This window comes from Natrix helvetica (assembly GCF_964273705.1).
Source record: "Natrix helvetica genome assembly, chromosome: 3".
Lineage (NCBI taxonomy): Eukaryota > Metazoa > Chordata > Lepidosauria > Squamata > Natricidae > Natrix > Natrix helvetica.
This window is the reverse complement of record NC_138549.1, coordinates 64,123,415-64,136,821: the sequence shown is the minus strand read 5'-3', so window position 1 is coordinate 64,136,821 and position 13,407 is coordinate 64,123,415. Positions and strand designations below refer to the sequence as shown.

Below are 13,407 nucleotides of genomic sequence, written 5' to 3'. Positions count from 1 at the left end.
GTATATAAAGGGATAGAGAGGAGAAGTAGAGATAGATAGATAGAGAGTGTGTGTAGGTAGGTAGAGGGATAGAGAGAGAGAGAAATAGAAAGAGAGAGAGAAATACAGTAGATAGGTAGGGAGAGAGAGACAGTAGGTAGGTAATTAGGTAGATAGATAAAGGGAGAGAGAAAGAGAGAGAAATAGGGAGAGAGAGAGAGAGAGAGAGAAATACAATAGGTAGAGAGTGAGTGAGAGAGAGAGAGAGTGTTTGTAGATAGGTAGGTAGGGGGATAGAGAGAGAGAAATAGAGAGAGAGAGAGAAATACAGTAGGTAGGTAAGGAGAGAGAGTGTGTGTAGGTAGGTAGATAGGTAGAGGGATAGAGAGAGAGAAATAGAGATAGAGAGAAATACAGTAGATACGTAGGTGTTTCTGCTGGCACAGCATTTGATCAATGTAATTCTCATCAATCAGTTAAAGAGCTTTTCAAAAGGAAAAAAAAGTTTTTGCGCGCTACAAACCTCCCCAAAAGAGCCTGTTTTTTCATGAAAATGGGCCCCTTTTTTTCAAAAAAGGCATGAATAGCCTTGGGGGGGTCTTATAGAGTGCTGCTGGGGGAGCAAAAAATGGCCCGTTTTTTGCTCATGTCTGCCCTCCCCACACCCCAGGAGCTCTCTGAAAGCCTGCATAAGGCTATGCACGGCCATTTTGGTGAAGGGGCGGGACTTCGAGTGGCAAAAAATGCTGTATTCACTGTATAAGTCGTACCCAGATTTTCAGCCTCTTTTTTGAGGAAAAAAGGTGCGTCTTATGCTCCAAAAATACGGTAAGTCTATGTGATGGAATCTGTTAATTTTAGTTCTATCTCCAACTGTCCCATCCCTATGTCTACCCTACAGTTAGGATCATAAACTCTTTGCAGACATAGTCCTATCTTTGGTTTTGACATCGATAAATCTCAGATTAAAAAAAAAAACCAATCCCTAATTAGTGTTTATATGCACACACATATTAAAAAATGTCATCCAGTTTCACTCAATTGACAAGCACCATGATTTCAAGAAACAGGAAACTTCATAAAAACGGATTGTTCCAAAATACCTTCTCTGAAATGTTAATGCTGTTCTTTACTGGCTGTATTACTATGCATTTAATAATAATTGAATATAGCAAGATAAAACAAAGAAGTGTTGAGACTGGTTTCTACTAGCATGCTTTGTTGTAGCTGAAAGCACAGAAATTGAGCAATTAAAATTGACAGCAAATTTAGATGAAAGAACGACTTCTTGGAGGCTGAACATTGTTCATCTTCTAAGTGCTACAGACACTTCTGTCATTCCTTATAAGGATTTTTTTTTAAAAATTAGGAGGATTTCTGTTATTGAGGAGCATGGAACTGGATTTCAGATGGCAGATAGGACTGCTTTGAAAAGCTAGACAGAATAACCCACTGGGCATCTTATATTCCTGATATCCTTCTAGTACTTTGAATCTTCAGTAGTCTATGCTTGCATGAGTAGACAGCTGCAAAGATGGTACATTTTTGCAATGGAAATGAAATTCCTTTAATACATATTACTTATGTAGGATTCTAGGCCCCCCTGGAATTAAGAAAATATTTCAAACAGGCAAATCTCCCAACAGAATGTACAGATTATGTGGCACAGTTCTACCACCCAGGTGGACAAGTCCTTCGCTGTTGCCATGAGTTTGTCCCACAATCATTGTTGTTCTGCACAGTAAATGCAGAAGGGGGCATGAGGTCTAAAAGTTGCCACTTTATTTTCCCATCAGTTTCATTCATTAGAACTAAAACTAAAGGTACATTTCTTAAACACAAATGCTCGTACTTGTTTCATTTTACTTTCTAAACAACTCCAGATGGTGGACATACTTAACACTCCTTCTGCCTATTTTCTGCACAATAATCATGTGAGATAGGTTGGGCTGAGAAAAAGTGACTGGCCCAAAGTTACCAAAACCAGCTTTCATACCTAAAGTGGGACTAGAACTCACAGGCTTCTAGTTTCTAACCTGGTGCCTTAACCATTCGACCAAACTTATCCCCAATACTTCTTAGAGAAATCAGGACAGCTAGGATTTTGCCATTCAAATTCTAGCTGTCATGTTTCATGGCTCTCAGCATCTCTGGATTGTACATCCAGTTGATACCCACCTTTGAACATAATGAAGCAATGGTGCTTTTTCCCCCTTACCTGTGTAGCTCATATAATTGCTGAAGGGAGTTCCAGAGAAAGAAGTATGGCCACAGGTATCATTGATGGGATATGGATCCCCACAGACTTTGCTTTTGAGTGTAGGTGCAGTGTCTGCACAGAGATCTCCAGTTTCCATGGATGGTGTTGTCTCCCTGCATGGATCATCACAGGAGTCTTTTTCATCCACACCCTTAAAGACATGATAGAGTCCCAAGACGTGTCCTATTTCATGGATCATAGTATTTGTATGACCTGGCATCCCGTAGTAAGCTGGATTTAGAACTACTCCACCTGAAATTGGAAGTGAACTAAATGTGATCAACAGAGAATATGGGTAAACAATCTTGAATTCTGAGATAAATTAATATATATTTGTGCGCAAACACCATGGAAAGTAAGCTTTACATAAAGGGCTCTTTATGGTCCACCTGTCCATGTATTAGCATTCTAAGTAGATAAATAAGTGGGAAAGCTGTTTAAAGTAAGGGCCATGCAAAGTGAGCCCAAGATGATTAAACATGTCTCCATGGAGAGCGGAGATGACAACTGCAGCAGAGACCGGTTCTTTAGACCCTCTCTGGACCTTCCTCAGAACTTGTCCAGACAAGGAGAGGACTGGAGATCACTCACATGTACCCCAAATGGTTGTTCCTTGCAAGTAGACTATAAGATAGCAATCTCAACAGTCTGAATGCCAACAGACAAGGGGATTAATAATCAAGCTCACAACTGTAGTGGTATCTTTTAAACGGCATTAGATTTCCTAACCTTGCTTTTAATCATTTTTGGAAATTGCTTATTGAAATATCTTAAGGCTTTAGAGGTCTTTGGAATGGCAAGTCTGAAGAGGCCCCTGGTGAATGTAATTTTATTCCTGAACAAAATAAAAAATAATTATAAATTTAAGAACTTAAAGAATTTGAAATAAATGGCAAAAGGCTAAACAAGATTTAGAACTTAAAGTTATAAACAAATTAGGTATGCAGACAAATTTGGAATACTGAAATTTGTACTATAAGATTTTTGAATCAACTATACAAAATAAATACCTTTTTGTGAGAACCAGAATTGTTTTGATTACTACAAGTCATAAAGAGATAAGAGGTCTTAAAATTTAAATTAGATACTAAAGTCCAGGCCAAAAAAAAAAACCCAATAACCTTTGCCTTTAGGATTGCAATTTACAAAATGATGCAAAATACGAAAGTTGAAACATTAAAGATTTTTGAAGAGTGGGAAAGAAAATCTTTAATAAATCTAAAATTTCAGACATGTGCTAACATTTTTCAAGTATAAGTTAGCTATTTGAGAAGACTCTCCTTCTGAAACCATTCTCTCATCAACTTATAAGTAAGCTTCTCCCATTTACAACCAGAACCCTAGACAAAGATGAATCCAAGTTGCAATGAATATACATCTCAGCATAAACTACAGCTTTGGACTATATTTTCTTATTGGGGATATCCAATGTATATTAGGAGCAGAATGGAAGAAACTAACATAACTGTCAGTGCGAAAGAACAAAATAGTGTGTCATGCCCCAGATAATAAGGAGGGGTACAATTTCAATCTTAGTTGACTATTTTATAAAATCGATGACTTTTGGTTGGTTGGTTGATTTTTGTTACTATTATTTTTCTCCCTGTCTCTCAGAAAAGTAACATATTAAATATGACCTTGGAATCTCCAAATACAGGAGAAAGAACAGTGAATATGTTTACGGAAGTCACAAGTCACAAACAATAAAAATGTTAACAAAACACTAGCATCGGGCTTAGTAATTGCAACACAAATGCCACTGTGTATGCATCAGTTAATCTGTTTTTATAGTTATTGTAAGCATGCATTGGAAGTCACAAGTTACCTTAAACTGACTATTCCCATTTTTATGTCCAAATTAAAAAATATGAGAGAATGAGGCCCTGTAAAATTTATCATGACAATGTTGGAATTCATCCCTTTTTTCTTTATGATCACTAGCTTGCTTTCAAAATGGGCAAATAAAGAAAAGTTCATTTGAGAATCCTCTTCTTTCTTATGAACGTTTTGGTTAGCTGATGAAAGCCCAACTGATTATCCCAATGAAAGTCTATGAAAAAGGCCTTTGGTGCTTGAACACAAATCACTCCTTTCTCTCTCTTGTATCTGTTGGGGCCTCTTCCATGCATTTTGCTCTTTACATGTGGCCTTGATATGAATCAGCTTTCACAAATCTTTTAAGCATTAGCAAGTTGGTAACATCCTTCAAAGGCCAGGACTTTCACATCAAACATGAAAGGTAAGTACTGTGAAATGAGTTCACAAAAGACATCACAACCTGAGTAAGTATCAAAGGCCAGTGTTTTTGCAACTGTTTAGAAACAGAGCATTTACCACACAGAAACTTAGTCCTTCATAAAATGCTCAGCAGGCTTCAAGTATTTAAGCACCATAGAAGACTTTGATGCCTCAGACAACTTGAAACTTACCAAGAAAGCTGAAAGGCCAATGCTGATTATCACAACAAGACCTGACACTGTGACTCTAAAATCTCAACTTTCGTTAAGCTGACTTGACTGATAAGGAAGCATTATACTAATGGGAATGGGCAGTTATGAAGCATATGTTGGGAGAAACTGAAGCTGCTTAAATTTTCTGCAAGACCGCGCACACTGATCAATAGATAGTGTAGAAGCATCTTCTATCTATCTGACTATTATCTATCTATCTACAGCTGTGTGAAAGAAAAAGTCCTGCATGCTTTCAGTTTTAAGCTGCATTTACATGTTTAATGAACTTTTCACTCATAGAAACCACACAAAATTAGTACTTTGATGAAAATTTCTGTAGTCGGATTGAGATGCATTTTTATTAATTTAACCAAAGTCTTTTTAAGGTTTTGTGTGAGTTTATGTGCTAAAACAAACACAACTTGAATTTTTGAGAATGTTAGGATCGAAAGTAGCCAATCAGCAGCAAGCTTTGGCTAACCAATCAAAATGCACAGAGGCTAAATTTATGAGCCAATCAATGTTGTCATACCCTCTGACTATAAATAGGCATGAAAAGCATCAAGAAATTCAATTTAGCTCTGGCTGCGGGCAAGGATGAAGGCCTTTGCTTTCACCAGTACTGAGCAGCGGCATCACATCATTGTGCTTCATGAAGAGGGTTACTCCTGTAACCAAGAGAGTGAAATGCCATCGCACCACAGTGAGCAGAGTGGTTGAAAAATACCAAATAACTGGTTCAGTTGATGACAGCCTCTGCTTTGGAAGACCAAGAAAGTCGACAAAACAGCAAGATCGGGCTCTGCAACGCATTTCAATGGCTGATAGGAAGCTCACCTCAGATTACAAGAATTTGGGGTGAAACATGTGATGCAAAAGTGTGCACAAGCACAATGCGTTGCAGACTGCTTGCCAGAGGGCTCAAAGGCTGCAGGGCTTGAAGTAAACCTTTGCTCACAGATGCTCACCACTCTTGTCGACATGCGTGGGCCAAGAGGTATGCCAAGTGGACAAATGAACAGTGAGCCAAGTCATCTTCAGTGACGAGAGCAATTTCTACCTGACTGGGAATCAGTGCAATAAGTATGTCAGAAGATTTCCAGCAGAACAATTTAAGCCATACTGCCTGAATCTATCTGTGAATCACCCATTGCACGTGATGATCTGGGGCTGTATCGCTGCTTCTGGTATTGGTCGGATACAAATCGTGCAGGGAATCATGAGTTCCAAGCAGTATGTTGAAGTCCTAGAAAAGACCATGCTTCCTTCAGCTCAGCACCAAAGATCACGTGCAAAGGCTTATACAGTCTATGCCGAAGCGATGCTGCCTGGTGATAAGAAATGAGGGCTGGCCAATTTCATATTAGTAACCATGTTTAGTTACCTAAACAGTCTTTTTGGGCCACAAACAATAAAAATGTTAACAAAACACTAGCATTGGCCTTAGTAATTGCAACATGAATGCCACTGTGTATGCATCAGTTAATCTGTTTTTATAGTTATTGTAAGCATGCATTGTAAGCATGCAAGAAAATCCACATTCCTTATCCAAACAGCATCAAATTGCAAAAAGCTTATATTTTTCACTTAAAAACCACCAGTATTTATTTAAATATAACAATATTTGCATAGCAGTTAGCATAAAATATCATAAAATCAATGGCCTATCCAAAAAATGTCATAAACTGTAAAGCGTAAAGCATGGTGGACTTTTTCACACAGCTCTATCATCTATCTATCATCTATCTATCTATCTATCTATCTATCATCTATCTATCTATCATTTATCAACCATCATATTTATGGGGAAGCCTATTTTATGGAGCAAAATCTGCACACTCATACACATAATTGGCAATTCCATGTCAACTTGATTCAAAATTAGTTGAATATCATTAGTATCATGAAAAAAAGCTTGACTACTTTCAAAAATGTATCCTTTAGGTCATAATGTTGGTGCATGTGTAATGAAAAGATCACAGAAAAGCACCTATATTATATTTTCAAGAGAAATATCCAAAATAGTTGTCACCTGAGATATTGCTGGGTTCAAAAACAAATCTAAAAATCTTTTGATTTTCAAATTCTGATCTAATTTTAACATCTTACTTTACCAGCAGATCCGGCTTGTAAATTTTTTACACCTAACAGATTTACTTGCCATTCTTTGAATGCAACTCAAAGACATTGAAGAGGAAAGTTGAGGGTTCTCTGTATCTTCAATAATATGTATGCTACAATAATTATGAAAAATATAGAAAGATTAGACTAATCAAGATGTATATTACAATCAGTTCAAACATGTGCTATGGCTTCGAATGTGTGGTCTAAGACATTATTATTAGTATTTGATATAGTATTTGAAACAGATGCACTTAAAAACATATTTCATATTAGCATATTTTAATGCAACAATTGGCATGACAAAATGTTATTTTATATAATAATAATAATAATAATAATAATAATAATAATAATAATAATAATAATAGCAGCTGACCAAAAGCTAACTTGGAACTGGTTAAGAGCAGGAGCACTGAAAAAAGAAACAGAAGGCTTTATTTTGGCAGCTCAAGAACAAGCCGTAGCCACAAACTACATAAAGGCAAAAATTCAACATGTTACCACCAACAGCAAATGTCACCTCTGTAATGAGAAAGACCAGACAGTCGACCACTTGATCAGCAGGTGCAGCAAAATTTCACAAAACTGACTACCTACAACGCCATGACCGCGTTGCTAAGATCATTCACTGGAAATTGTGCCAAAAGTTTGGATTTGAGTACAGCAAAAACCACTGGGACCATCAGGTTGAGAAGGTTTTAGAGAATGAGAAAGTCAAGATCTTGTGGGACTTCAGAATCCAGACTGACAGGCACTTGGCCCACAACACACCTGACATAACAATAGTTGAAAAGAAAAAAGTATGGTTCATTGACATTGCAATACCTGGAGATGCACGAATTGAAGATAAACAGCAAGAAAAAATCACAAAGTACCGGGACTTGCGAATTGAAGTTGAATGACTGTGGAAAAAGAAATCGTGTGTTGTCCCGATTGTAATTGGAGCCCTTGGAGCAATACCTAAAGGACTACCTCGCTATTTGGAAATTTTAAATTTATCAGATTTGAACATTCTGATTCTACAAAAAAAATGCCCTACTTGGAACAGCTTATATCCTCCGATGTTACCTTAACAGTTCCTAGGTCCTTGGTTAGTACTCGAGCTGTTGAGCTACCAACCAGCCCCAAAGGCTGTAAATCTCACCAAAGATTAACCACGCAATAATAATAATACAGTCGACCACTTGATCAGCGGGTGCAGCAAAAAGGCTGTGAATCTCACCAAAGATAATAATAATAATAATAATAATAATAATAATAATAATAATAATAATAATAATAATAATAATAACAACAATAACAACAACAACAACAACAACAAACAGACAAAATACTGGTGCATAACACACCAGACATCACACTGGTTGAGAAAAATAAGGTTACAATCATAGACATCGCAATACCAGGTGATAGCAGGGCCAACGAGAAGGAGCATGAAAAAATCGTGAAATACCACGACTTAAAAATTGAAATTCAATGATTATGGCACAAACCAGCAGTGGTAATTCCAGTGGTAATCGGCACACTGGGTGCTATTCCAAAAGCACTGGAATTACATTTAAAACAGTTAAAACTTGACAAAATCACCATCAGTCAAATGCAAAAAGCTGCACTGCTTGGATCTGCACGTATATTACGAAAATACGTTACGACGTCTTAGGCCCCTGGGTGGGGCCTGACTAGTAATCAATGTCAAATCTGGCGAAACAACTGGCCGCTGTGATACAATCGTATAACAACAACAACAACAACAACAACAATAATAATAATAATAATGTGCCAGAAGTTTGGATTTGAGTACAGCAAAAACCACTGGGAACATCAGGTTGAGAAGGTTCTAGAGAATGAAAAAGTCAAGATCTTGTGGGACTTCGGAATTCAGACTGACAGGCACTTGGCTTACAACACACCTGACATAACAATAGTTGAAAAGAAAAAAAGTTTGGTTCATATGGTGCAATACCTGGTGATGTGCGAATTTAAGATAAGCAGCAAGAAAAAATCACAAAGTACCGGGACTTGCAAATTGAAGTTGAGTGACTGTGGAAAAAGAAATCGAGTGTTGTCCCAATTGTAATTGGAGCCCTTGGAGCAATACCTAAAGAGCTACCTTGCTATTTGGAAATTATAAATTTATTGGACTTGAACATTCTGACTCTACAAAAAACTACCCTACTTGGAACAGCTTATATCCTCCGACGTTACCTTAACAGTTCCTAGGTCCGTGATGGCGAACCTATGGCACGCGTGCCACAAGTGGCACACGGAGCCATTTGTCAGGGCACGCGAGGCGCTGTCCTGTCAGCTGGACAGCGTGCATGCGCGCGCTGGCCAGCTGAGTTCACCTTTTTAAAAGCTATTTTTCGCCTTTCCCAGGCTCCAGAGGCTTTATAGGAGCCTGGGGAGGGCGAAAAGAGCCTCCCCTGCCCCCCCCGGAGGCTTCAGGGACTGTCCCTGAAGCCTTCGGAGCGCTTAAAACCACCCTCCGAGCAACCCGGAAGTCACTTCCGGTTTGCTCGGAGGGTGGTTTTAAGCGCTCCGAAGGCTTCAGGGACCGTCCGAGGCTTCCCTGATGCCTTCGGAGCGCTTAAAACGACCCTCCGAGCAACCCGGACAGTCCCTGAAGCCTCCGGAGGGCCTCCGGGGGGTCGGGGGAGGCTCTTTTCACCCTCCCCAGGCTCCTATCCCCTGGAGCCTGGGGAGGGCAAAAAAATGTAAAAATGGGGGGGGTGTCGCACGTTGTGCGCGCATGCGCACTGGGGGTGTCGCGCATTGCATTATGGGTGCAGCACGCCCGCACTCGACCCCCCTGCGCTCCCCCCACTTGTGGCACGCGAGCCAAAAAAGGTACGCCATCACTGTCCTAGGTCCTTGGTTAGGACTCAAGTGTTGAGCTATCAACCAGACCCAAAGGCTGTGAATCTCACCAAAGATTAACCAGATGATGATGATGATGATGATGATGATGATGATGATGATAATAATAATAATAATAATAATAATAATAATAATAATAATAATAATAATAATAAAGCAAAGTTAATGCCAATAGTAATAGGCATCTTGGGTACAATCCTAAAACTGTATACCACTTGAATATCATCAGCACTGACAAAATCACCATCAGTGAATTGCAAAAGGCAGCTTTATTTGGAACAGTGATACCTTTAACATCATCAAACAACAAAATCTGCATATTCGGAGTCCTTGTGAAGGATTCAATAGGTACATTAAAAAGCCGAATCCAGTCTAAACATCTGACTGACTCTGCAATCAACCATAATAATGCTAATTTATTATTCAATTCAGCTTGGGCAAGAAGATTGCACAAACAACAATAATATAACAGTCACCAAAATGATTCACTGGAACATTGTGAAAATGATCAACAACTCATGAGAACATAGATTGGAAAAAGTAGTAGAAAATGGACAGGTTAAATATTGTGGGATTTCCAAACACAGACTAATAAAGTCTTGGCTCATCATACACCAGATGTAGAAAGGAAGAAAGTATAGATAATTGATGTAGCAATACCAGAAAGGAAGATAAAAACAATGGAGAAGATGACAAAGTATAAAGACCTGAAAATTGAAACTGAAAGATTATGGCATAAATTGCTGTGATGATCCCAGTGGTTATCCACACATTGGGTGCTATGCCAAAAAATCCTGGACAGATCTTAGAAAATCTGTGCATTAACAAAATTTTCTTCTGTCAATTGCAAAGCTATACTGCATAAACCCGCACACATGTTACAATGATACATCACAATATCCTAGGTTCTTGGGAAAAACTCGATACATATAATGGTGAATAACACCTAATTGGCAGCTGTGATTTCTCACTGTTGTGAACAGATCATAATAACGTATTCAATTTATATGCTACCTGACTCCCAGTGACTGTGGAGCAGTTTAACTCTACCTTTCTGAAAATTTAGAAGTTCTCCTATTCTTTAAATATTCTAAAGGCCTAATGAGCAATTATACACGTCTTTGTTCAATCTAAACATTCGTTTATTTAAATTTACAAATGATACTGTACCAAATGATAATCAGGATGAATTTACACGCTATGCTGCAAATAGACTCTCAAGCATTGATTGGCTGTTCCTTGCAGTTCAGCAGGTCTGCTAAATCTAGTAAAATAGTTTGCATACTAAAATAAAAGAAGTGTGGACAAATCAGAAAATATTTCTGTTTCAGGACTGAAAGAAAAAATGCATTTGGAAAGTTCTGCCAAACTATTTTAGATTGGTCATGGTTGGCCAAAATAAAATGCAGCACATTTTGGACCAAAATCTGGAAGGATCTTGGAGTAGTTCTGCAAGGCAAATAAGAAAAGACTGGTACAGCATCTCTTCATCTCTGTTATTTGATCTTCCCAGACTTCCTTTCATTCTCACCCTTTCCTTCAACCCCCATCACTTATTTCCCGATGTAGTATAATGTGCTGGCTGACCTGTCACCTATCTTCCCTGCCTCCTCACAACCATTGGTGTTGCTATACTAGCCTCTTTTCTGTTCCTTACTATGATGGTTACAACAACCCTAACCCTAACCCTTCCAGGATATCACTCTGTTGCACAAGCCCCCACAAATCTTCCCAGATCTTCCTCTTCTCTTTTTCCATTGCCTCTTCTCAATTGTTGTTGCTCACCTACCAGTGGTGGGTTGCAGGCGGTACGCCCCGGTACAGGTGTACCGGAGCCTGCCCGGAGGACCAGGTACCGTTCTGGTACGGTGCTCCGGAGGGCCCGCCCACCCGCCCAAGCACCTTACCTGTCCTTTAAAGCCTTTGGCGCTTCCACGCATGTGCCTGGTGTGTACAGTGCCTTTGCAACGCTCCGCTGAGCAGCTGGATTGTACCGGTTGGAACGGGATCTGGAACCCACCATTGTCATCTACACATGCTGTTGTGAAGAAAATCCCTCATCCTTGGCTCCCCCAGTTATTCCTCTCAAATAACTTTGGTCTGGAATAACTGTTTCTATTTATCCATAGAACCAATAATTCTGTTTACAACACATCATACAGCATGGTAAGTATAATACATTCACCACCTGACTTTTAAGGATGTCCACAAATTTTCCAAATTGGCAAACATGAAAAGGGGGGAAGTCACAAACCAATAGTTCTTTTTATCATTATTTTCTTTCTTTTTTAATTTTTTTAGGTATTTTAACTTTCGCTAAATTTGATTTGTCTTTTTCCCTTTTTATCAACATTATATATTTTGACATAAAGTACAATGGAAAGTTCAATATCAAATAATTTGCTTAAGGTTGAAGTCATTATATCATATAAACATCACTTTATTGAAATGTACAATATATCAAGATCTATAACAATATAATAAAAAGGTGGTAATCCTGTTTAGTTCCATATGCAGGCTAAAATATTTATTTATGTATTTATATATCATATTTAGAAACTTCCCATCTCACTGACAGAATGACTCTGGGCAATGTACAATTTTTTTAAAAAAAGCTATATAAATTTTATATCCCACTAGGGATATAAACAAATGAACAGTAACAAATGTTTCAGTTCAGGACCAGATCACTCTAAACCATATTTTATGTACTCAGAAGTGTTCATACTTGGAATGTTCTCTACGTCTTATTAGCTAACATTATCTAATCACTATATCTGGAACATCTGTCCTATGTGCCATCAACACTAAACTTTTCAATGAAGCAACCATCTGTGCCAATCCTGAAACCATAATTCCTTCTTCTCTGATAAGACCATCCTCCCAATATCATCCATCTTCAGATTTGACTTCATATCATACTAGACAGGGCAGTTCTCAGCTTGGTAATATTGAATGGCTCTACCATATACAATATCCATTAGTGATGAGTTCCAAATCAAGTGTTGAAAATTGAGAGAGAAAGAAAAGTACTTGCTTGATGAAGATTTTTTAAAATGCAAAAAGAGAGAGAGCTTTTATTAAGGCCGTTCAAAGATATTAAACTAATACACTATCATTCACAGCATCTAAGATAGTATAGTAAGTTTTTAAAAATCAAAAAGAAAACAGCAGTCTCTACATCTGGCTCAAACATCTGCTGTATAATGGAGAAGTTAATTGTCTCTTCCCAGAAGCCCTCAGATCTATTGTCACATCTACATGGTTGAGTGGGAAGAACAATTTCACAAATTATTTACTAAAGAACAGAGGCTGACTCTAGATCTAAATGTCTAGAGAGATTCTCAGTCATCCAGGTCATGGTTGTCCCAGAGGTGCTTTTTCAAGAGGCAACTGGACTTTCTGGTATTTCTTTGAAGATGTTTTGCTTCTCATCCAAGAAGCTTCTTCATCTCTTTGGGACCGACTCTAGATCTTGATATTGTTGGTGAATTGGCTCTCTGAACTTCTGATATTGTATTATTAGCCAAGAAACTTCAATCAATTAGAGCATCAAGAAGAGATTTCATTTCTTCAAAAGAAATCAAGAGCCATCTAGGTCACTCTTGGCCTCTTTGTTTTTGCACATTATTAAGCCCAAATTTCAATGGCTGGGAAACTGCAAAGTTATGCTGAATTGTAACAAAATCAAAGTGAATTTCATTTTAATTGTTTTTC

The 13,407-nt window shown here is 38.2% G+C and overlaps 1 protein-coding gene across 1 annotated transcript in view; it reads right to left on the bottom strand.

Annotated features, from left to right (window-relative positions):
• The window catches only part of PAPPA2 (pappalysin 2), a gene marked incomplete at its 5' end in the record, with an annotated part of 152,127 nt that overhangs the window by 99,955 nt on the left and 38,765 nt on the right, over positions 1-13,407 (bottom strand). Inside the window, one exon of the mRNA XM_081948792.1 lies at positions 2,198-2,491. Within this exon, the coding sequence (XP_081804918.1) occupies positions 2,198-2,491 (294 nt within the window). The remainder of the gene's footprint in view (positions 1-2,197; positions 2,492-13,407) is intronic.